At 37.1% G+C, this 26,580-nt stretch overlaps 1 protein-coding gene across 1 annotated transcript in view; it reads left to right on the top strand.

Annotated features, from left to right (window-relative positions):
- The window catches only part of EDIL3 (EGF like repeats and discoidin domains 3), a 229,900-nt gene that overhangs the window by 83,101 nt on the left and 120,219 nt on the right, over window positions 1-26,580 (top strand). Inside the window, exon 3 of the mRNA XM_062514022.1 lies at window positions 14,426-14,455. Within this exon, the coding sequence (XP_062370006.1) occupies window positions 14,426-14,455 (30 nt within the window). The remainder of the gene's footprint in view (window positions 1-14,425; window positions 14,456-26,580) is intronic.

The raw sequence follows: 26,580 nt of genomic DNA, 5'->3' as shown, positions 1-26,580 counted from the left end.
CTGCTTTTTCCTGGCATGAAATAAGAAACATCTGCAGTAGTCATTAGCTCGAAGCTGAACAACACATTAGCCTAAGTCAGCAACAAAAGTGAGCAGTGGATTAATTTTGTGGTGGGGACTTTGGGATCAGTTTTACTTGTATTAAACCAACAGATCCTGACCAATGAAGCATAAACAAAGTAAATAAATATCTTAATCTGAATGCAAGGTGGTGGATGCTTTTGAAACATCAGTGCTTTCATCACTTGCTCTCAGTGTGGAAGAAGGGACCTGACCAGTTTGAAAGAATCAGTAACTCAGAATAAAATAGATTGTTTTTCAAGCATAGCAGCTGAATAGATGAATGCCCAAAGACTATGAAATAAAAAGTTTACTAAAATAAGGAATGTAAATATTAAATTAGCAGGCTATGAATCTTGATACTGATTAGAACTGGGATGTGTCAAGCATTTCATGCATCTTAGAGTTAAACACAGAAATAATTAAATTACACAGGTTTTGGCTGGCCTGGCTGAACAATACTTTAGGAGAAATACCTGACCCTTGCTTAAGAAAAAAAAATATATTAACACTACAATAATCTGGGTAATTAGCATTGGATTAAATGGCCTTTTTTCCCCCTATATATCATTTCATTTGCCACTGATGTTAATTACATATTCTGTAACATGGAGCATCGCAACACGTTTCTCCTGAGCTGTGTTCATTCAAAAATACTCCATGGTAGCTGTGCTGTTCTGCTTTGAATTGGCAGCCCTAAAATCTACATTTTCTGTGCTGAAGGCACTTGGCTTGGTGTGACAGTTCTGCTTGGAGCCGAGAACTCTACAGGTTGAGTAGGAGAGGAGACAGGATTTGTGGGTGACACTATAAATCTAGTTTATTTGCATTTCTAACACCCTTGATGACCATATTTGGATAGGAAGGAGACAATGTACTGTGATGAACCCAGGAATTTATTTATTTTTTTTTTCCTTCATGTTGTTAGCCAATGTGTGGCACCTGAATCACAGTGGCAGCACCCTGTCTGGTGAGAACTGGAGCAGCAAAGAGATGTGATTAATAGAAAACCAGGGTGCAGTACAGTGAAACATAACAGTGATGGCCTGCTGGGTGAGAACAAAGTGATGAAGGGAGCCTGATGAAAAGAAATCAAAACAGCCTAGCAAAGCAGCTGAACAGCATCACAAGAGACGGAGAGAGAAGTGACTGCACAGCTCAAAAGAAACTTCAGGGAAATTGAATTTTTTTGGTGTTTAATGGGATCTGTAGGACTAAATCAGCTGCAGGACCAAACATTTCCAGTGTTTGGGAGCACAGAAAGTATCCTCCCAGACTGAAGAAGAGTCACCAAAACCTGTGGCAAAGGGACTAAAGACACAGGTGCTGTGCATTGACAGAGACTAGAACAAATTAAAAAGTGTAAAAAATAGTCTGCTTGCACTTTAACATTTTTTTTAACAGGTGTTCAGGGCCCATTATTCACCAGCTTTAAAGCTAAATACAGGTAGGTTTGTGGCTGACTGTGAGGATTCATCAGCATTAGGAGCAGAACAGGGCATCATTAGCACATGCAGGATGAGCTCTGTAAATCACAGCGTGCCATCACACCCCAATATTGCTGCCTTGCAGTCCAAAGAGCCACCCCCAAGCTTTGCTTCCCCAGGGAAACTTACAAACAGGAAAAACGCAGGAAGAAGAGGGGATTTAGATAAGGGATTTTGATAAGGTGAGAGAGACCCATCAGATCTAGCTGGCTGTCTCTGCTCTAGAGATAACTGGAAAATGGCATCGTTCAGATTATGCATATTTCAGGGATTTTTTTTTTTTCCCTGTTCCTTTACCTGAGTGCCACTGTGATACAATCTGCAGTTCCAGCTTCATCTAGAAATACCACTTCTTCTTTTGAGGTGGACGTCAACAATTAAACAAACAGACAAAAACAGATTTTCAGTGCTGGATTTATTTTCTAGATATAAATAGTGCTCAGGTGCTTCTCTTCTTATGTTTTCAACCAAGCAGCAGAACACTTTAAGCCTTACTTCTGATTATTTCTACTGTTTCTTGTTCTGGTGAAATTTATGTTACTTTTTCTCCTTCTTTGATGTTTTCAAGCCTTTGCTGAAATGTAGACAGATGAACCAGAAAACCAAACCCAGATCCGTTTTAAAACCATTGCAGGAGGTACCAAACCAATTTTATGTGTGTGCTTTTCTTTTAACATGCTTTATATTTTAATATTCAGGAATCTCGTTGGCTCCAATATTTGTTCTTATTATTAAAAAAGAGTGGGTGAGATGATGGAAAATGGATGGTATTAAAAAAAACACCAGCAGGATTTGTATCAAAAAAAGTGTGGCCAGAAAGAACCATGGAAGTGATAAGGTGAGGTTAGGTCACAGATTGGTCTCCATGGTCTTGGAAGACCTTTCCAGCTTAAATGATTTTGCAATTCTATAATTATTTGATCAGAGAATAAATAGGAAATATTTGCACTATAAAAGACTATATTTACAATGTGAATTTCTGATGGAGAAGTCATTAAGCAGGAAAATGTGTTAATCTGGCTTTCAGACACTCAGCAGCAGCACTGCCACATAGACAACTGGATAATGCAGATATAATTCAAACCCAAATATTAGCAATGACTGTAATTCAATACAAAACTGGATGATAAGTTGCATTTTTTTTTTCAGTACTGTTGAGCATTTGCAGCATATTTTAGAAGGTATTCTTAAACATGGACTTGCTGTGGGCCCAGGTGAATTGTTGAGATATCGTAACACCAGATACAACTGGCACTGTGGCCACAATGTTCTTACTGGAAAGAAAAAGAGTAAAACAACCCATGAAAACAAAGCATAAGGCCGTGGTAACTTGTAAGTATAATTTAATAGCTGAAGTAAGAAATTCTGACTGATTTTCAAGATTTTGATCAGGATTTTTTTTTTTTTTTTTTTTTTTTTAATAAATAACACGGACAGTTTTAGGAAAAAAAAAAAACCAGCATCCCTCATGCCACTGTGCAGTGGAGAGCAAAAAAAAATTGATCAGAAGTATCCTCTAAAGGCTTCAAGGTGTCTGAGGAAAGCCAGAGGACTTTAGAACCTGAAGAAGAAGGAATATGGACAGAAAAGACTTTATTTTCCTTGAGTTTACTGGTTCAGTTTTTCTGGGTAACATGGATTTATCGTTAATGTCTTTCCTCCTGAATGCTCTTTGGAAACAAAAAGCATCATCTATTTCTTAGTTTTTACCAAGTTACTCCATCTGATGCCACTGTTTAATTGCTAAGTAACTCAGGTGTAAGACTGAAGAAGAAAAGTTCATCAAATTGAGCTGTCCTGTCCCCCAGGGAGAACAGAAGTTCTGGAAGTATTTAAAAAAAAAAAAAAAAGTGGGAACCAAACAAAAAAAAAAAACCCAAACAAAACCAAAACAAACAAATGAAAACAAAACCACCCAACAACAAAACAAAAAAGAAACAAAACAAACAAATACACAAAAAACAGCTAAAAACAAAAACCCCAAAGCAAACAAAAAAAACCACCAACCAACCAACCAACCAAGCAACCAAAACCCCAACAACCAAGAAAAACCTCACAACATCAAAAAACCCCACCACCACCTAAAAACACAACTCAAGCAAAACAAAACAAAATTAAAAACTCGAACAAAAATCCATAAACCGAAACCAAAAAAAACAATCAAACAAACAGACAAACGGAAAACCAAAAAGGGAAGAAAAAAACCCCCTTCTCTCAAGGCCTGATTGATGACCTTTATGCAGAGATGCCATCAACTTGGCTTCCCCCAGACTTGTGGGTCTGCGTGGGGAGTGAAGATTGAAAATATTTTGGGAAACAGCTAGAAAGAACCCCCCACTCATCCTTTCACTCACTCAGGTTTGCATCAGAGATGGCAAAACAGTAGCAAAATTTACACTTTCTACTGGGAAAGATTGACCTAATTGCAGAGGAATTAATTATCCTGGAGTTCTAGGCTGGAATTTGGTCCTGGCTAGACTAAACTCTGGTGATTTCAGAGGATATCTACATTATAAAGTAGTGTGAGGGGGCATTAGAATGGTTTTCAAGCTGCGAGGTAGTACAGCAAAAAAAATAAAAACACAGCAAGTGGAAGGCAATATAAACGTGTATTTCATTGATTTATTCCTGGTCAGCAGGAGACAATAAATTCAGTCAGTCAGTTTTACACTTATAAAATGGATCTCGTCTAAAGAGCTTTGTGTGTTACAGAGAATCAGGAAGAAGGCAGACAAGTGAAGAAAATCCGGCCAAATATTGGCCACGCACTTTTCTCTGTCAGCTTACACAGAGTAGGGCATGTATGTTTGTATATATCTTTTTGTGGGTGCTTATTTTAAATCTGTAGCATGTCATTGTGTCCTTTTAATGCAGAGTCATGGATAAAATTCACTAGGTTAAAACATGGAATATTTATGAAGTGGAGCGATTCGCTCGAAGGATGAATATTTCATGACTGCTGTTTTTTTATGTCTGAGTTCTTCAGCGTACCCTCTACTTAGTCACAACAATCTTTGATGTAGAAAGAGCTTGCAGAGTGCAGTGTACAGTAATTAACATAGATTTTAAAAGAGGTGGTTTATGATAAATTTTAATATTTCAGTGGATTTCATGAAGAGGAATAGTTTCTGTTGGGTGAGATTATCATAAAATTCCTGGTGAAAAAAGGTTTTGGTGGGGGGGAAATTTTGCTTGGGATTAATTACTGCCTTTTGCATTTTGTCTTTGTCTTTCATTTAAGTCCCTGTTAGATTTCAGTAACTCCACTGACTTAAGTCAAGTCAGTATTTCATGTTAACATTAATAATGCTGTATAAACTTGAGCAATTGACAATGCAGTAAAACTGCATCTGTTAGCGTTTGGATCACCCAACTCTGAACCTGAACTTTTCCTTGCATGAATATTAACTGCAAAGTGCCATGGGGGCCATGCAAATTATTCATGAGAGCATGTTAAATTCAGAAGGAATTTTTAACTTTAAAAACAAACACATATCTTTGACCTAAAAACTAACAGAAAGAAGTGTAACCTAAAAAAAGAAGAAGAAAAAAGGAAAATATTTATGAAAATTTATTACTTTCATTTTAATTTTTTGAAACAGTGTTTATTGTTGTGCAGTTCTGAATTTTTAAAAAGAATATTCTGGGTGCTCTAAAATGGGTGAGTTTTTGTTTTTTTTCACTTGAAAGGATTGAAGTTAAGATGAATTGATGTACTATAAGCATGGAAATTTTTTGGTTGACCCAAAAAAAAGAAGTTTTCCACTTCTACTTAATATACTTCTTTTAATAAGTAGGTGTTGGGGGAAGAAAAACAAAAGCAAAAACCTCACAAACAAAATTTTAAAAACCAGGAAAACAAAGCAACAAAAGATTATTTTTCAGATTTTGTTCTGAACTAAGCAGCTAATGAAGGAGACAAGCTAGTAATTTCTTTTTTGTTAGTGTACTTAAGAGTAATGAAAATAAATCAAGTTCTAGCCCAGGGTTTCTTGACCATGTATCTGCTGGTCATTTTCCCAGATCTCCAGGATCACACAATGTATTTGCCCTGAATGCTTGAGATGAAGACTATGGAAGCAGAAAGGGAATTAGTCCTTCAAATTTAGCATACTTCAATAACCATAGAGCCCCAGAATGGTTTACACTGGAAAGGACCTTAAAACACAGCAAATTTCACCCCATTCCATGTCAGGGACACCTCCCACTGTCCCAGGTGCTCCAGCCCCAGTGTCCAACCTGGCCTTGGGCACTGCCAGGGATCCAGGGGCAGCCACAGCTGCTCTGGGAATTCCACCCTGTGCCAGCCCTGCCCACCCTGCCAGGGAACAATTCCTAATTCCCAAGATCCCATCCAGCCCTGCCCTCTGGCCCTGGGAGCCATTCCCTGGGTCCTGTCCCTCCAGCCCTGCTGTCTCTGTGCACGCCCCATTTCTTTTATTTTTTTTTTTTTTTTTGACGAACACAAGGTGTTGCTGAACCAAGGAGCAAAGATAAAATCATTGATTTTCATTGTTCTGACCTGAAATAACCCACGTTAAAAGCATTTCCAACATCTCCAGTGCTGAGGAGAGCAGATCATAACAGCAATCCTTGTTTTTGTGATGGGCTGCGACGGCGTGCGGTGAGACGGGAACGTGTGGAAGAGTTCTAGACTCCATCCAACATGAGATGGAAGGAATTAGTGCAAGGAGAGGTTTTGCCATCTGTTTGCAGAACAGAAGGGGGGAAAATCCAAAATGAAAGGCGGAATTTTAGCCCAGCACTCCAGAGCCTGGCAGCTCTTTTTTCTCGCAGTGGGAGGTGCTGATTGGAGAACTTGAATTGCAGCCACAAGAAAGGGTGCTAAGCACCCCTTGGAAACCCAAAACCCTGCACTGGAAACGAGTAAATCTGCTCTGAGAAACGCAAGGGAAAGTAGGTGAGACATGGAAAAATCCATATGCTCAGGATGAAATAAAAACATCTTAAAAAAAAAAAAAAAGAGAAAAAAAAAAACCTCAAAATCAATAGGCCTGACTCCTACACTGATGAAAAGTGAAGGGCATGGAGGAGCACCAGAGTGCTCACTGATAGCGGCTGTGAAAATGTTTCTTTCAGGAGTGAATTCAGAGGAGCTGATGAAGTGTTGGCTTCCAGTCAACAGCTTTATTCATCAGGAGAAGAGAAAAATCAGTGTAAAATATCTTCTCTTGTTCATGAGAAAAGACCTCAATTTCTAGTAATTTTCTGAAAAATTAAGAATTATATAGATGACAAATTAACAGGGAAAATGCAGAAGGATAAAGGAACCTCACACCAGGTGTATTTTTTCCATTTCCTATCACAATCCTTTTGCCTAGTTTGCACCTTGCAAAGCCATGCTCGTGTGAGCAAGGGAGAAAAAAATCACCTCCTTTTACACTTGAGCATGTTTCTCGTATGGCATTGTTGAAGTACAGGTGTCAGCAAAGAAGTTTGTGTGCTCAGTAAAACCATCATAAGACTCAGAAATTTGTTCAAATTGGCCAAGGTTTAAAAGTAAGCTTCCTTGCCAGTCGCATTTTAGGGCAGAGCACTGTATTATTTTTTGAAGAGCTCTGGCTTCAGCATGGCCTCTTCACATGCCCTTTGACAAACTGATATATGGCTTATTATCACTGTTTTTAACCGCAGATCTGTGGTAATAAATTTTTGAGATCTAGATGAGGGCAGAGTTTTATTGAAACTGGGTACTACTGACACCTTTTTGCCCCAGTCTACGTCACACATATTTTTCAACATACATTTTGCAATGCTAAACAATAAAGGATTCAGATAGATGTTTATTCTGGTTGTACTGAAGTTTAATATAAACCCAGTGTTGGCTGTAAAGTTCATAGGATCTTCTTTTGCTTCTGCCCAGTCAGTGAAGTTAGAATAGTTGTGTGTCTGTTATTCCTTAAGCAGTAGGTTCCAATCTGCAAACCCTACCTGAACAGTGAAAGTAGTGTTTTACTCATTTAAAAATACCTTATTTGCCTTTCTTGCAACAGAGAACACTCGATTCTTCTCCCACACCTGTGCTCCTGCTGTGTGGCTTTATGGTGGGGCATTTTCTTTGTTCCTGAATTTACTGAAAAACTATTAAAAAAACACATATTGAACCAAAGTGACATGTCTCTCTGCATGGGACCCCTCCAAGACCACACTCACATTTTATCTGCCATCTGCTCCTTTGAATTCTCCTGTTGGCACATTATGCAGTTTACAGTTCAGCTTTCCAGTATTGGAGATTGTCTTGTGTGGAAATTATTACTAAAGCAGCGTGCTGGTCCCCGGTCATGCTGGACAGAGTACTATGGATTTATATGTGAATAAATATAAGAAAAAAAAAAGAACTATTAATTCTTTCGTAAGGCCTATAATGAAACCAGTTATTTGCACTAAGAACTGTATGCCCCTGGTCCTATGCAGTTTTATTCATTGTGATGTATTTTCTATGAAACTGTGGCTATTAAACACTTTTCGTCTAATTTCAAATTAAAGAATTTTATTCTTGGTGGCTCAGTGTTTTAAGAGGTGTTGCCCAATCCTAATGGTTTTATGATAAAGCTGCTGTCTGCCTGATGGTTTATACATCTTCATTTCCCAGAAAGGATGGCAGCACAATCTTTTCAGCTGGCACATTAGGTAATTTGCCAAAACTCACAAAGTATTTGGGAAAGCGCTGAAAATTGCAGGATTCGTATTTATCCTGAAATTTTAGGGTTTGAAAGTGTCAGGGGTTTCCTGAGTATTTATTTAACTTCCCAGTATGTATTTCCACAAGGCAAAGTGGACAGTCTGGGTGCAATTACCTGGCAGCAGGCCAGCTGGTTGAAGTTATTTTGGGGTTAAAAACGGCAAATACTGTCACGGAAAAGCTCATGAATTAAGATTAGTGTCTGATACTATAGCACTGAATGGAATTGGTGGGGTTTTTTTGTCTTGACTGCTGTTTTCTCATCTGTTTGGAGCATTTTTTTGTTGCTTTTTGAGTCCTTTTTTAGGCTGTTGGATGTTGCATATTGAACATTTTCAAGTGGTGTAGTACAGATAAAACACCACAACAGAGGTACCTGATCCAGCCAGTCCAGAGCCAGAAAACACTCTGTGAACATCTGAGTGGGCTTTTATTGTTGGTTTTTTTTCTCCCCCAGATGGGAGAATAGCCATAAAATAAAAAGTATTATCACCATTATTACTTTGCAGTGTGGTATGTAGTGTAAAACTCTGCATTCACGTAAGAAGAGGTAGTAAAATTTCCCTTAAAAAACACAAAACAGCCAAGTGAAACAGCTTCAGGCAAGTGACTGGAATATGAAAAGATGAAATCGTTTGGCTTGAAAGGCAAAGCTTTCTACCTGTGACTGTGGGGATTTCCCAGGTAGGTTTTTGCATCCACAATAACAGATTAGCATCTCTTAAGCAGCTACCTACTTCCATAACTGTATTTTGCAGGTTTGTTTTTTTTGTTTATTTTTTTAGCATTTTATTTTAAGATTATTCACTTGCTTGCTGGAGATTGCTCTTTGACACTTAAATAAGCAAAGGCTTTTGCACACTGATTTGCAGCCTTATCCACTTTTACATTTTTGGGTACACTTATTTTCTGGACACCAAAGTGCCATGGGCACCTTCTCGTTACATTTTCTGTTCTTTTGGAACATCCACATAGTCTGAAAACTGCATATGGCATCGTGTGTTTGTGTAAAACTGTGATATTTCAAGAGTACTCCTGGTTTCAGAATTACAACTTTCTGCAGTGTTGTGCCTTTGGCAGCACTGGAATCCTTGGCAAGAGCTGGAGCTGACTAAGAACTCAAGAATTGCTTTAAAGCTGAATTTCTTTACATTATTTTCCATAAGAAAGATCATCCTGCCAAATACCAGGACCCTCCTACCTTGTTTAGAGAGGTGTAAATGTGATGGCACTTACAAAAAAGTAAACAATTATCTAATCTTGTCTTCTACAAAACGTAGTATTTCACCCAAATATTTTTTTTAATTTATATATTATATTTTTTATTTGATTTGAACATATTCTCGTTCTGTACTGATGGCCTGGTGACTGCTAAAAAAGAAAGACCAGTGAGAATTAATTAGATGCCTTTATTGCCATTTCTAAGACTGTCATTTTAAGACACTAGTAAGACACTAGATTTTAATAATACATGGCATTTTTCTCAGACACCTGCTTTTTTATTTGAATTTTTTCTTGTAAGAAAACTATTAAGAAAGAGTAAGATTTTCATAAGTTTTAAGTGCTTAAATTGATGTAAACCTGTGAAAAGTGATACATCTTCTCTACTGAGTGCCAAGGACCATTTTTAGGGTTTCTTAATTAATTAATATATTTGTTCTCCATCAAACATCTGTCACCCAAGCAGAGTTTCATCAGTTCATGCAGAGTTATCTCTGCCCTGCACTGCTGAGGAGCCTGGTGTGTTCCTTCTGGCTTTGTTTTTGCTCATTTCTTTTTGTTCCATTGTGCCTTTTTTTATCTGTTTCTTTGGGATGTTTGTTAGAGTAGGTTTTTTATTAGGTTGTTTTTTTTTTGTTGTTGTTTTTTTGTTTGTTTGTTTGTTTGTTTGTCTTGGTTGGGTTTTTTTGTTCTGTTTTTGTTTTGTGGGGGTTTTTTCTTTAGTTTTTTTTGTGTGTTTTGTGGGGGTTTTTTTAATTTATTTTGGTTTTGTTTTTTGTTTCTTCTTATGACTGCAAAGACACCTCGGCCAGCTGAAATAGGAAGGAAGCAAGTGCTGCTCCAAGGGCCTGTGGATGCTGAATTCTGTCAGATGTGGGGAGAGGGAAGTGACAGCGTTCTTAGGCACATGTTTTCAGTGAAACATCTGTAGCATTAAAATCACATTCTTAATGACTACAGCTGAGATTTTGGGAAGTCACTCAGTCTTCCTTGCATGCAGGTCCTCTGAGACCTCTGAAATTTGATGCTGAGCAGAGTATAATTTATTTTTGATGTTGCATTCAAAAAAATGTTATTTGCTCTTGGAGCTTACTCTTCCTTTGGTTAATTTTGTGGACCTCTTGCAGAGGTTTTCCATAGGGATAATGCCATATGTATCTAAGTTTATTACTTTGTACATGAGCCCTATATTTTATTTGAATGTTAAAAAAATGTTTCACAACAACACAAAGTTAACACAAGCTTTAATATAATGCAAAGCTAGTCTAATGTGTCACAAGATATAATGCAGTATAGCAGGCTGTTACACTGGATCTGCCTAAACTGAGATATTTATACTTCAAAAATCAGATTTTTTTTTTTTTTTCTCCAGACCTGTCAAAGTTTCTGCCACTGTAACAGAAATAATCAGGAGTCTGGCACAGATATCCAGATACTATCCAAGCATTGCCTTTCTGCATTATCCCTCTTAAGCTAATTTTGGATGACATGTATCCTGGTATAGGCTTTCCAAACCTGCCCATGTCTTCTTGGGGCTTTTTTAATCCCACTTATGTCATGCAGCATTATTCACCTCTAAGAAAAACAAAATTAAGTTTTACCAAGCGAGCATCAGATTTTTTCCCAAGAAGATAAAATCCAACATTTCTCCTACCAGATATCTTATTATATTTTGCCAATGATGCATTAAAAGTGGAAGAAATGTGTTGGGGAAAATGCTCTAGAGCTCTAGAGTAATTTATAGCTTAAGGTCAGTCTGTGCTGTTATCAGACCATGACTTGGGGATGTCCGTAACTTTTTGGGGGGCTTTTTTTTTATTTGTTTGTTTGTTTGGTTTGGGTTTTTTTGTTGTTGTTTTGTTGTGGGGTTTTTTTGTTGTTGGGTTTTTTTTTTGTTTGTTTTGTTTTGTTTTGTTTTTGTTGAATTGCTGTCTCCTCTGTTGGAGTCAGGAGAGTGCCAGGCTGATGGGCACCCACCACCCATAGCAGTGAGTCACCAAATTCTGCCAGCACAGCTGAGCAAGGCAACTCTTTATTGCTCCCTCTCCACTCCTCTGAAATAAGCAAAGAGTGCATTGCAGATAATTACCCTGGGGATGAGTCACTATATAAATAGATTTTTTAAAATAACTAAGTGTTTTAAATCACTGCTGATGAAAAAAAACCAAAAATATGGTGGTGTCGTGTAGGAAATTTTTGGTGTGGTAATTTAATGCATTTCCTTAAGTGGAAAGCAGAGTGCTGATATTGCATTTGAGTTGGTATGATGAAGCAAAAGTAGATATATTCTTTGAGTACTCAAGATCTTACCGAAGGCTGGTTTGTAAAACCTGGTTTATTAAGCTAAAGGGGGGTAAAAACATCCTGTCACAAAAAGCAAGAGATTAACTTAATTTAATTTTTTTCTAGACATTTGTATGAATTGTGAAGTTCATAACTGCATTTTCATCTCTATTTTTAATACTTATCTTTAATTTCTGTCTGGCATTGGGAAATACACTACTGACAAGGAGTATTAGGTCTTTTTGCAATAGCAGCTCTCACTGACTCTTACTGAGGCAAGAAAAGAACAAGAAAAGAACATAGCCTATTCCTGGATGAGTTTAAACCAGCAATCAAATAGCCAAAATTAATTAAATAAACAGAAAAGTAACATTATTGGCATAGCAGTCTTGGCATGTGAACGATATATTCATCTGAGATTCAGCTCTCCTGTTTTATTTAGATGTGTACCTAAGTGCAGAGCGGTCCCTCTGAAACAACCATCAGAGTAATAACAGAATCCAGCTTTGAATTGCTAATGCTGCTATTCATCCCAATAATTAAGTCTCAGAATATTATTCAAATAGCAGTCTGAAGGAAATGGTTGCCGGAATAAATATACCTTGTATAATTGGACAATTTTGTTTAACCAGTTTTAAAGCAGAGTCTCCAGTACTTGGAATTATTTTTCATTCAAGCAGCAGTAGATCTGTGAGCTAATATGGATTTGGAGCATTTGTAAAATTTTGATTTCCAGCTTTCGTGGTCTGTTCTGTCTCCGTAGTTGTCTCTTCCACTGGTACCTTGAGACATTCCAACCTACTTCATTGACTTAATTTGTAGTTTGTTTATTTACTTCTGGTTCTGTTTCTCTGAGATTTAGTTGTTAGAAATATTCTAGTTTGGGCGCTTTTTGTTGTTGCTTTTGTGGGGTTTTGGGGGAGCGGGGTTCTTTGGCATTTTTTTTTTTTTAATGGGTCGGTTGGTTTCTTTGGGTTTTGGGTGTTCTTTCTTTCTTGGTGTGTGTTTATAACCAGCTGTCATGTTGTTAAATTGATGATTTAGCAGACTACTTCAAGTTAAAAACAATGGGATGGTATTTTCCCTCTTTCCTTTCATTACCTTGAAATCCTCTGCTACCAAAAACACGTTTTATTTAAATTTAGTTTAAGTAGTAAAAAAACATGTTAAAAGCATGATGTGATCTTCACGTATGTAAACTGAATAACAGATTAATCTAGTTTTGAAACACACATTCAAACATTAAATAAGGAGTTGCAGGAGGCAAGGCTCTGCTAAATACCATGCTTAGGCCATTTTAAATGATGTCTGACATAATGTTATGTTGGTTTTTTTGTAGCCTTCTTCAGGGTTTATGTGAAAGCCAAACTTTAGAAATAAAAATCACCTGTTTACCTCCAGTGGCTGTGGTTAGAGACAAGATGGTTGGCTGGTGCTTGAGAGAGTAATTTATTGTTTCCTCTTGATTAGATTTGACAGTCCCCAAAAGGACACCATGCTACTCTGCAATTAGGAATAACTGTTGTGTTCAGTGCTGGTTGTCACATAGAGTTGCATACAGAATATTATGCTGAATTAACCAAGGTTTGTGGCCTCTCTCAATTGCACTTGGTGTCTGTTGACATTTTTTTGCCAAAAGAAAAGGTCTCCCGGCATAAAACATGGAGGTAGTAGCAAAAAAAAAAAAAAAAAAAAAAAAATGGAAAAAATAAGGAAAATTAACTTACCGACTGTGGTGCAGCTCTTTGAGGAAGTATTTGAAATTTTTACCCATGTCCTGTGCAAGCTCTGTCAGGGTGGATCAATGCCTGATATGGATGAAGGAGTGTTGTTTGAACAGGTTCTGCAAAAAATCAAAACAGGAGGAGCTTCCATTTCAACTGGCAGCAGGCAGTCGTTAAAAGAGAAAAAGTAAAAAGTATGGATACACATGTTTAATATCTCAAGAGGGCCTCTATATCACATTTATGGAGAGGTCTCTCACTTACAGGTTGTTTTACAGTATCCAAGTGAAAAACACTTAAATTCAGCTTTTGCTGTCATCCAAAGGTTTTTCAAGGCTGTGAAGAAAGAGACTGTTTTTGTGATGAATGTGTATATAAACCACACTGTCTAAAAGGAGAGAAAGAACTGGGTCACTGATGTTCTTTTAAAATGCACTTTTCCTGGGAATTTGTCTGTTTCCTTCTTTTGAATGTGAGGGTAATAGATAGTCCAGAGCCATCAGTGCTTTTTAATGGTAACTTAAGAGAATTTAATGGTTATCTGTCAACAAAAGGGAGAGGTGAAGACAGGATTTTTATTGCTTTTCCCAGAAAAATAAACATCTGGAGTGAAGAGCCCAGTGGATAACTGTGTCCCTGACAGACCCAGGCACACAACCCACCCTAAAACTGACACTTTGGCTCCCTAACTGCTCAATTTGAGAACCAGCAATTCCCACCAGGCTGGGAAGAAATGCAATGGAACAGAAGGGGTGGAGGATTATGAGAATAAAGTTTTTTGTTATGTCCAAATGCTTTTATATTGAGAAAATATAAACAATAAACAATTAGTGTTACATGGCTTTCTTCATTTGTATTTTTTTCTCTTTTTCTCTCTCCTTCCATTCCTTCCTCTTCCCATTCCCTGTCCCTGCCTCCCTCCCTACTCCTGACACCTTTTTGCACAGCCTCCATTGAAGAGGACCCAACTTCAGCAGGTATGAATTATTTAAATTGCATTCAATTTCTTGAGAGCTATCTTAACTAAAACCATGTTAGCCTGTTTCATTTTGTGTATAACTTGGTAAATAGACATATCACAGTTGGGATCTATCCTTTTTATGTCTGTTCCCTCTTTTTCTTCTTTCTACTCAATTTGGAGTCAGTAGGAAACATAATCCTCCTGTAGCATTTAAAAATATCAGTGGCATGTTCCTTCCTTCTTCCATGCTTAAGCTGGCATGTCAAGCTTCAGATAACAAAAGTCAATCAGGAGTTGGAAAAATAATTAAATAAGTGATTTTAATTTTTTTTTTCAGTGTTAGATTTTTCTCTGTCTTTATGCTGGCAAAACTCAGTCACTTGGATGATGCCCCAAAACTGACATCCTGTAAAGACCTGGGAACAAGCAGTGAAGGAAGGGAAAAGAAAGGCAGCAGATGCAGAAGCATCCTGCTCAAAGAAAACATTCTCCAAATGATGGCTTGGGTATCTGCTCAGTGAACTTTTATTTCCATTGACAAGCTGCCAAGCAGTGAGAATGGTTACCATCACAATCATAAAAATTAGTTTAGGAGCTCCCAGAGAGACACAAATGCATTGTGTTTATTTTATTGTGAAGATTAACTATTTCTAATTAATTGCCAATCCATTAGCTGGGGAGTATTTAAAGAAAAAAGAAGACAGCATACCAGAGAAGAATGCCACTGAGCAGCCTAACGTATTTGAAATGGCACTGAGTTGTACAAACTCAGCGAGCTAAAACATCAAATAAATGGGGAATCACTTTATAGTGGCTTGTTAAAAGAAGGAAAGGTCTCCAGAGGAGCAAAAGAGAAAAGGTGAGGAAAATGAATGAAGAGAGGAAGATGGCAAGGAAGGATTGAACACTGTTTACAACGCTAACCTACAACTTGGGAGCAATATAAGTAATTAGGATACAGCAGAGAATAATAAATGAAAGGACAGAGAACAAAGCCAAGAGTAGAATGTGAGACAGGGAGAGTAGCTGAGACTAGAACTGAATACAGAAAGCAGCAAAAGGGAGCTTTAAACATGTATGTAGCAGCAAAATGAGCAGCAGGAAGCAGGACTGAGATGAGAAATTACACTGCAAAAGGGGAGAAAAAAAAGTGTGTTTGGGGGGAAAGCTGTGGACTCCTTACCCCCATGGACTATGGATTGAGATTACTAAACATCAACTATCAATTCTTCATTTCTTGAGAGGCCTGTCTATCTTGAAGTTTTCATGGAAAACATTTTAGCAGAAACCTGCTGCAGACATTCAATAAAAACGTTGGTTTAGAAAATGAAAGCATTTTTACATAGGAAAGAACAAACCCAACCTCCCCCCCCCCCCCCCCCCCCCCCCCAGCCTTTTTCCCTTCAGGGAAATGGTTTAAATACACACATTTTTCCAGAGCATCTTCTGAAGACATGGCCTCCCTCTTTGAGCACCACTGCTGTTTCTGTGAGAGCTCCTAATTGTCCCCTGGCCAAGCTACCCAGATTCATCAGCTGAAAATGATCAAGTGGGGGGAAGTGGAATTCGTAACACAGCCATGTGGGCTGCACTACAGAAGTGATTTATACTAAGAGAAAAATCCATGTATAAAGTGCAGCCTAACGTTAATTTCTATCTTAAAACATTAGAAGCAATGCTAGCTCTTCAGATGCTCCATAATTTATAGTATCTATCGATTTTGCTGTAAGATACGGCCAGACGTTGCTGTTTTGAAAGTAACAGATTAGTTCTGCACTCTTCCAGGATTGTTTTAATACCACTTATTTCTCAGATTGTATTGGCATTTGTAAAACTGTAGGTCTTGCTTAAAGCAGACTACCCTCCCTCAGGGTAGGAATGCTGTTGTGCAGTCTGGAAGTCCCAGGGGTGAAGAAAAATAAATAGAAACTGCACTCAAAATCTCATACACTCACCTAGAGCCTTTCAGTGGCATGTGCCTGGTACAGGCAGTCCTATCCAATTCTGGGTTCTGCTCTTTTCCACAAAAAGAACTGCAGCAAATTCCCTCCAGTTCATGAATTTTATCCAATCATTATTCATACACATTGTATTTTTCCAGCAAATGCCTTCACTTATGACAGAACACGACATAGGATAAATTGCATCTAATATTTTCATGAAGACTATAAAATTTTTTTTAAAATTGCAAACTTCTAATTGGCCTGTGATCTCGACCAAAGTTAAAATTTCCTTTCCTGTTTAATCAAAGGGATGAAACACTGCGATTTCCCATGCTCTGGTTTTGGGAATAGGGTCTAGCAGCTCTGGCAATGCCATCTTGTGAGGAATTGTATAGAACAAAAGTAACTACAATTTTAATATGAGTGTTGTAACCAGTTAGCTGAAAATTAATAATCCTGTAATGGCAAGTGCCCTGTAGTTGCTTCTCTATAGAAATGATATTTCACTGGAGTTCCTTCAGTTTCAGAATGCTTCAGACTAATGAACTTTAATTATAACCCTTTTTTTTTTTTCACCCAAGTTGCTTTATAAGAAAAGATAAACTGAGGAGTTTTTCCAGATACTCCTCACAGTTTCAACAAAGTTTTCCTTAGCGATGCCTCTGGGTGAGCATTTTTCTAGATTCCTTTTTTTCTTTCCAGTTAAATGCCTGTGATTGTATGTCATTGGGAACATTTAAACTCTATTTTGTATCACTTCATCATCTTTCTTCATTTATTTTGTCTTACTTAAGAAAAAATCTAATAAAATAATTTAATTAATTAATTAAATACATTATTTATCAGTTAAATAGTTTTGCCAGAAGCTCACACTCTGAAACTAGGAAAATCTCAGGAATATCCCCTGTTTTCCATGTGTTTTATCCCATCCATATGTGGCATGAGATTTTGAAAGCTGCTCATTGAGCTGGGAGGAGACTCCTTTGCTGACAACTGTTTTTACAAGCCTAATGTAGCAAGCAACTCCTGTTGGATGTCCTGCTTTTTTAAGCTTTTCATCCCAAAAACGTTTCCCCGTGGTTTTATGGATTCCTCCCGCCAAGTCTTCTGAAGGAGCCAGGGTAGTTTCTACAATTATTAAAGATTAATTTTTCCAAGACCTGATAAGACAGCATAGCATGCAGCAGTTGGTTCACTTGTCTCTTCAAAGTGATTTTGACTGAGGTAATAAATACATCTTGTTTGAGATCATCACTTAACTGGAGACATTCCTTCCATCTGCCATTGATTTTCTTGTGGTTTTTTTTTTTTATTTTTTTTTTTTTTAATCATGATGCTTTAGGAAACTGTTGTTTTTGCCTTTGCATTCCATCTATATAACACACACAAACACATTTAGAGCCTCGTGGTAATGAAAGATCTTTTACAGTGTGAGTTTTGCTGTTTTAATTGTTGAGTTGAGGTGTTGTAGACATTAAAGATTCACTACATGACAGGGCTTCCTTCTTCAAAGACATTACTAAAAAATAATTACTTCAACAACCTTTTGGCAGAGTATATAAGATGCATTGAGTATTTGTGTATCTATTTCTTCCCCTGAAAATTTACATTATCCCTCCAAAATTCCATGTGATATCTGTTCCCTCTTTACTTAGAATTTCAACTTCTATACAAGTTATTTTAGCAAGTTTTTCCTAAAGAAGTAAATAACATAGGCAAAAAAATATGAGAAAGAATAAAAGTTGAAAATTCCATATCAAATAAAAGAGACTTCTGCTGTAAGAACCTATACAATTAAGTTGATTTCATTAAAGGAAATTAATGGAATTTTGGGAAAGAATTAGAATGGAAGAGTACAAGTTCCAGGATGAAAGCTGTGCTAGACATAATACTTACAATTCTCAAAAAGTAATGAGAAATAGAGATCTAAAACTATTAATAGTTGCCCATTACCTTTACTCTAGGAGCATGCTGTTAAGCAATAGCTGAAATCTAAATTTCAGAATAAAAACCAAAACACAAGTTACATGGGTTTTTTTTGTTGTTGTTTCTGTTAGGAGAACTCCAGGTTTCTCTAGTGCTTGTTTTCTTCCCTGGATGTCTTGTGTTTGAGAAACTTTTTAAAGAGGGACACGAAAACATATTGCCTTGATGTTTGTATTTTTATTCACAGAATAATAATAATAATAAAAAAAATGGTTTACAGAAAGAAAATGGATTTTAAAAGACAAAAAATTCAAGGTAATAGAAATTATTTTGGTCAATAGATGTTTCAAATCTGACCTGCTGGGAATAGCCCTGATGACTCTTAGGAGAGTATTTCAGATGGAATTATTGGATACTCAGAAATAATTTTTTTCATGAGACATGTAGAGCTTAAACAGATGAATACTGTAATTGATTTTTCCTTGTCTTTCCTTGCTTCATGCCAAAAAAAAGCTTTTGCCATTTGGTGCTGCCCTGGTCCTCAAAGAGCAGGCGAGATTCATTTGCTTAAAGTGCTGGGCACGTGTCCTTGGTTCTCAGAGAATAAGACTTGTATTTAAAAACACTTGAGATCGTAGTGGCATTAATATTTAAATGAAAATTATACTTATATCCTTATATAATAACTTCACCACGTGTTTGTTTGTCCTTAAAATACTTAACTGGTATGGGTTTGAAATTGGATTTCACAAAAGGTCTCCTCCGTGAAAATAGTACCCTAGAGGCTTTTATTGATTGGGAAAACAAATCAAATCAAATCAAAGCAAAACAGAACAGAACAGAACACTAAACTAAACCAGACCAACAACAACAACAACAACAAAGATGAGTTTTGGACCTGAATGATCTTTTTGGCCCCTTCCAACACAAACCATTTTATGATTCCGTGACAATGAGAAAAGAAAAACCAAACCAGATTTTTCTGCTCTTTCTCTCTCTCTTTTTTTTATATTTTTTTTTTTTTTTTTTTTTTTTTTTTAGCCATTGAAATGAAATTTTCAAAGTAAAAGCATGACATGTTTAATCTCCTTTCTGAGTCACCCTCAAAGCATCAAGGATGTGTCTGGTCAAATCTCAAGGACTTCAGTTTCCTGCCCACTGCACAGCAGGATCTGGAGTTGTGGTTTTCTGATGGCTCCCAGGCTGTCTTTGGGGCCACAGTGATTTTGCTGTGGTGTGCAAAGCTCTTCCATTTCACACATTTCAAAGAGGAAAATCATCTTTCAGAATTATTGTAAGGGAAAAGATTTGCCATTCCCCCAGGGACTGTACCACAGATTTACTGTCTTTCTGAACTTGGTTTACGCTTCTGTAGCAATTCCTTTTCTTTTTTTCTTCTTGAACTGCATATTTTATTTTTTCCAGTGCCTGGAGCTAGCTTGCTAATTACTTTTCCAGCTATTCCAAGCAAAATATAGACTAAACCAGAAAATTATGTAAAGGTCATATTGAACCCCATTCTGATGGAAATGAGGCTTATGCAGTAAAAATAGTTCTAGATGCCAGGTGGCACTGAAGGCTATTAGAGTAGCCTGTCACATTTAAAAGCTGGAAATCTTACATAGGTCAGGAATGAAAATTAATTAGTATTTTTAGCCTATCCCTTAGTGACTGTCTGTCCATATATATCATAAAAATAACACAGTTTGGCAAAATCGCTCACTTTTCAAGATTGACAAAAAAGGGAGCTAGGAGTTTGAAATTAGCCCGCAGTGCTGGCAGCTGCCTGAGAAACTCATACATGGGAATTTTTCCATAATCTGCAGAGTTTCAGAGAGTGGTATTTGTGGTGGTTATACAATATCCATCCCAGTGTACAAATAAAATGAGATACCATATGCTATCCCCTAAACCAGATACTGATTTATGTCCTTAAATTTTTCCTCTGTCTTCTTTTCCCTTTCTTACCTGAATTTTAAGGCAGAAGTTCTCCAAGATGAAGCTTTTCATGCCAGGCATCTTCCTCAGACTGAACTCAGCTCAGATCAAGGCTAGGTTGGATGGGGGTCTGAGAAAGCTGGTTTAGTGGAAGGTGTCCCTGCCCGTGGTGCCTTCCAGTTCAAATTCTATGATTCTGTGAAACCAGATGAATGCACAGTCTTTCGGTACCTGGTCTGTATCAGGAGGGTACTTTTACACAGGTACAGCTGCTCCCATCTGGGAAGCAGTGCCCCCCCAAAAGGGGTCTGCCAGTTGCCTAATCATTGCCAGGACAGATAAAAAGAGTAGAGTTAGCTTTATCTCTGACCAGCTTTAAAAAGTGGATAAGAAAAAGCCAAAGATTATTATTTGCTGTTCATTTCTTCATCCTCTGAAGATGGAGAAGGAATAAGATGAACGAGCTACTGTTCTTGTTGCTGCAAGGATCTCAGTGGACCCTGTTGGTCCTTAAGTTCACTGTACTCCTGACAAGTAGAGTTGAAACAAAGGAGAATTTGTGCAAAAGGAGCATCTTTTGGGGGGATACACAGTGTTTTAGAAGTGAACCACTTCAAGGAACCATTGGATTTGGCACTGGGTACTCTGGTTAGTTTGACAAGTTAGGGATTGGTCACTGGTTGGACTCCTGCTCTTGGAGTTTTTTTCCAACCCCAATGATTTTGGAATTCTGTGAAAAGGCTAAACATGACAGAGAAGAGTTGGCAAAATCCTCTGTTGCTAGAAAGGACAGATTTTCATCCGAGAAGTGCTGAAAACCGAGATGAGAAAACCTTGGAGAAGGAAGCTGACAGGCAAAGAAATGGGATTAATGAGTTGAGCATGGGCACAGAGGGAATGGGTCTGAAGGCAGGGACGCAGAGAGAAAGGCAGCAGTGGGATGATCTGCATGGGGCTGGCTGCTGTTGCAGGGGTTGTTTCCTTCACGTATTTCTGACTCTCCCTTCCAGCTCACCCGTGCTCTCCTGCTCTGCTTTGTGCTTGTGCTAGCGCTGCACAGCTCCGTGTGGAGCTACACCAGGAGGCTGTTCCAGCTGGAAATGCCTCGTCCATAATGCAGTTTTCCTGACAGAGTCAGTGTTCACTTGGTTCAGCTCCTTGGTCTGTCTTGCCATGCAGTGGCATTTGTGCTCCCAGTAGGAAGGGGGATTTGGTGGGAATGGGGACTAAAAGCTGGAGTGAAGAAATTGTCTTTGGTAAAATACTGGGATTAGGTTTCACTAAAGATTCCCATTCTGTCATTAGACATATGGAAAGGGACATAAAAAGAAGCAAATACTAATGAAGGCAAACTAAGCAGGATTAGTGATTGGGTGAGGATTTAGAAGCAGGTTAACAAGCCTGATGAAAAGGACTCTAATCAAAAAATAGCATCACAAGGAGGCTTACTTTATGTTTACTTTGGATTTAAACAATATTATGGCCATCTTTAAAGCACTGGATTGACTGTGAAAACAAAGAATACTGAGGAAGGAATTCCACTTCTTTACAGTGCAAATTTAAGTGATTTTTTAGTTGCCAAGGCTTTGTATGGCACATCAATTCAGGAGGCAAAAAAACATATTGAAAAATGACCTATTTGTAGAAAATCTGTTCCTGTTCAAAGACATTACAAGATAGCATAATTAAAGAATAAAATAAGCATGCATCTAAAGGTGCTAGGTATTTTTTTCATGGATAACAATCCAGACCCTTCCATGAAGACATTTTAACCCAAATATTATTCCTTATTTTGAGGTTTGAGTTGTGGAATATATGTTATCAGTGCCTGTTTTGGCATTTGTGCATTTGACACCAAATTGTGCCAACACTACTTGCTCTGTAGCCTTATTTTTGGGCGGCAGCTCAGCAACAGAGTGAACAGATGCCACCCCATCCTGATTTCCTCTTCAAGAGAGAAGAGCCCAATTTAACTCAGTCTTCGCAGTCAAAAAAAAAAAAAAAAAAAAAAAAAAAGCACAAACAAACCAACAAACACAAACTTGTAGAGGGCAAGTCTTCCACAATAGTTAGGTATTTAAAATAAAGACAGCATCTACTGCTGTTTTTTCTCTGTTTGTAGATGCAGTGTACGTGCATAGGAGTGTGTTTGGTTAATGCCAATTAGGAATAAACTCTTAATTTAAATCTCTTGTTTCTACAGGCAGGACCCTAAGTGAATCTTGAATTTGGTGTCTATGCATATATGAGCATACACATGTTTACAACTTATCTCTTGAGGTTTCCAGGACTTTACCTTCTGTAAAGCTGTTGATTTATTACTTTTATAATTTTTCTTCTTTTTGTTATTCTGTAGTATCTCTTCCCACAATATGTATTTAACATATTAGATGTTCAGTGCTTCAAAGCTTTTCAGGCTAAAAAAATCTGGATCCACATATAACTGTATGCAAGATGCTGAAGATCAGGGTGCAAATAATTCTAGTTATATAAAATAGAGTGGCTGTGATGAGGCTTCCTGAAATTCAGCAGTTTTCAGGTGGGAGCTGTAAACTCTTCTTCCTGATTATTTCAATGTAAGATTTATAGAATCTTAAAACAAATTAAATCAATGTAAGTCCTGAAAGTACCCTTGGCATGACTGTAATGTTCCAGTGTCATGTTTGAAAAAGGTACCAGGAAAGATTTAATTTGGAAATACAATTAAATCAATAAATATACAATAGAAAAAAATAATCTAGTTAGAAAGAAATTGAAAGTTTTAAGTTTTGAAAGCTGTGCAATTGTTGGGTGCAAATAAGCAAGAGAAGGAAGAGGAGCAAACTTCAATATTTTAATATTAAAACCAAGAGCAAATTGCCACTGTAAATTGTTATTATTAATAAAATCCCTATGCTATGATATTAATCAGCAAGATGAATGGGAAATACACTTCCTAATAACTTTCTTGAGAACACCTATATTGCATAATCTCTACAAATTTTTAAGTGGGTTAATATCACCCAAGGAAAACCTTTCATGATACATTCAATAATGCACCCTGTATGTTTGCTGTCCTCAGATCTTCTATAATTTCATATCTTTTGTCATTATATTATTTTTAATAATATAATTTTATCAACAGGTCTTGTTTAGTAAAAAAAAAAAAACACAAGAAAATTAACAAAAAAACTACTCTGACTTTGGGAAAAATATATTATTAATTCTTATAACAGCACTGTTTCAGTAATTAATATTTTATTATATCAGAGTCTTAAAAAAACCCCTAAGAATAAACTGGCTAGATGGCTGCTAAAGAAAGCATGGAAAAAGTGCCAAGGAAAGCTCTCTGGCAGGTTGCAAAGTAGAGAGCATGGCTGAACTGAGATAATTTGGTATTTAAATTTGGTGTTTGTTGGTATTTGGTGTTAAATTCAGCCTCCTTTGAGGCTGTTTGTGTAATCAGGGAATCTGTATTTTGTGTATTTTGTATTTTTAGATCTTTAAGTCTGTCATAGCTTAAACAGAGAAAAAAAAATGTTGAAGGAAGATTTGGCCTTATTATTTTAATAAACAGTCAAACATTGCTTGTAATATTGGGCAAGACTAAGCAGCCCTCTTTATATTGTATCACTGAAACACCGTAACAGGTAAAATTCAGATGTATTCCTTATCATAAAGAGAATTTAAATTGCTTTAGGGACATGGAAATATCAAGAAAAGGTTTGAATGAGTTCACTCTCACAGGACCATGGGGATTTCTGTACATATAAAGCAATGTCTTAGATGATTTCTTGCAGTAACAAATATGTACCACTTCATGCACATAATTTTTACTCATATATTGACTTTCCATATGGCAATGAACATTTGCAAGAGCCAAGACCATCCTATTTTCTTTTGTCTTAGAAATTGAATAGATTCTTTTTTTATAGTACGTAATTTTGAAGTTTTATTAATGCAAGTTAAATGCACTTTTGTTTTTTCACCTTCTGGAAATCTTTTAGATAAACTGTGCTTTTCCTGAGAGCATGAATATCCTTTACTGGGCTTGACAAAAGAATGATATTTGGCATTCAGCTGCCTGTGTATTGATCAAGTATGTATATACATTTGTAGTAGTTTAAAAAATATTTTGTTAACAACTAATTCTTGTATTTTTTTCTTTTCTCTTTTTCTTTTTATTTATACAAAAATGTGGTCTCCAGGAGTCTTCCTGACAAATGCCATGTGAGTTCATCATGGCTAAAACATTTACGTAAGATCCAGACTACTGTAAAGCAGTGAAATGCTAAATGAAAATTATCAGAACGGCAGAAGATAAGAAAAAGGCCAAAAGATTTCTCAGTCCAGTTCTTATTCAAGGCACAACTTCTGCTGGTTGTCATGGGAGTTGTGGCTGTGTGGCAACTGTTGGGGTAAAAATAACAATTATTAAATTGTAATATGCTCCAATTACGAACACAAGTGCGATTTTGATTGCAATAAGCTCTCATGAATGTCCAGTTGTCTACTCCTAGAAATATGTTAACATGAAATCTAGCTTTATGTACTTTGAAAGTTATTTGTGTCAAAGAACCTGAGAAATGCCTTGGAATTCCTGAAGTTATATTGGAATGGCTGTGATAGCTACAATGAAGAAGGCATAGCCCAAGAACAAAAAGGTCTGGGTAGAGATTTATGGATTCAATTTGCCTGCAGCACAGTATTTCAACAAAGCATGAATTAACACTCTACAGTAATATTACAAGTCAGTGTTACAGTTATTCATGAATTTCATTAGTTTCGACTTTTCAACAGAATTTCATCCTGTTCAAACTGCAGAACAGTTTATTTATTAATATACACTTAGGGAAAGAGTGGGAGTATTTCAATATCTTTCCATCTTGGCCAAAAATGTCTCAATTTTATTTTTTTAATCTAGCCTCCTAAATGACAAAATATTTCTACTATTTCTTTTTCTTTTTTTTTTTTTTTCAAAACACTAACGCTGGACCTTGGTTTTTTGTTTGTTTTTTTTTTTTTTTAAACAAAATACAAATCAAACATCCTGCCAGGTGTGTGTGTGTGTTATGCTCTAACCTCCCATGAGCAGAGGCAGGGAGAGAAGGTGTAAAGCAATGTATTTTTTATCAGGCCTTCTTTCCAACCCAATTTGTTCTGGCACAATACAGGCACTACGATATAACATCCTAAGAAATTCAAAATAAGTTTTTTGCCTCAAGCTGTTTAAGCTGTGCAGTTGGATGTGTCTGGTGAGCTACCCATGATGCGGCTGAGGGTGGACTCCAGGAAAGTCTCTGTGGCTCTGATACCAAAAGATTTTTGCTTTTTATGCATATTTTCATATATCTGTGGCTCTGTAGAGTATTATTGCATAATTCTACAGTTTCTTCAATGAGAGACCAAATCGGGGGGGGGATTACCTCATTAAATGTTCTTCTCATTGGGTATTCTCATCAATTATGCTAATTTGATAAACTGATAAAAGTGTCAAAGCACTGCATCACATGTGCTTTTGGCCATAACTGCACCTGGACAACCTTCAATAAAAAGTAATATCTTTTTATCACTTTAAACTTGCTTGGCTCTTTTAGGAGCTAAAGGCAAGATCTCCAGTGGAAGTTTGCCTTGCCATTCTCTAAAGGCATAAATTATTCCCCTGGGGAGTGTTGCAGCTCAAGCCCCTGCCCTAAAAGGTAAAATTTACCTGTGCTGAGAGCTGTACTTGACCTCTGTATTGCACACACTATTACAATGTGTGTAATGACATAAGCAGGAATTTTAAGTTAAAGCATTTCTTATCAGATAACACCAACCTGCAGTATTGCTGTGCAGGGCTTAATGCCATTAACCACCAAAATAAGTCAGTACTTCCATCCAGGTACAACTGACTTCATGTGAACCACATTAATCACAAACAACGAATTTGTATTTCTGCTGTGGAAAGAGCTGGTGCAAAGGAAGCAGATGTCAAGTGATTCTGCTGTGTGTCTGCCACACTGAAGGCTCCTGACTGCAAACATGGGATGTAATTTTAAACTGGGATTCTCAATCAGTGTGAGTTTCTGGGCTTAAGAAACAAACAAACAAACACAAAAAACAAAAAACAATATGGAGCAGGAGTAGGAGATGAAGAGGGAAAAAAAAAAAAACAATGGTCTAGCTTGGAAAGGAGAAAGAGTTGGAGAATAGAGACAGGATATGGAATTCAATAGGATTTAGGGTTGGTTTTTTTCTTTTTTTTTTACAAGGAAATAGCAGGGTTTAATGGCAGCTTGGGAAAAAAAATGTGGAAGAGGAAAGGATATATTTCCTCTGTCCTACATCCTTAGGGAAATAATGACAAGCTGTT

Source organism: Cinclus cinclus, chromosome Z, assembly GCF_963662255.1.
Source record: "Cinclus cinclus chromosome Z, bCinCin1.1, whole genome shotgun sequence".
Classification (NCBI taxonomy): Eukaryota; Metazoa; Chordata; class Aves; order Passeriformes; family Cinclidae; genus Cinclus; species Cinclus cinclus.
This window is presented reverse-complemented; position numbering and strand designations above follow the sequence as displayed.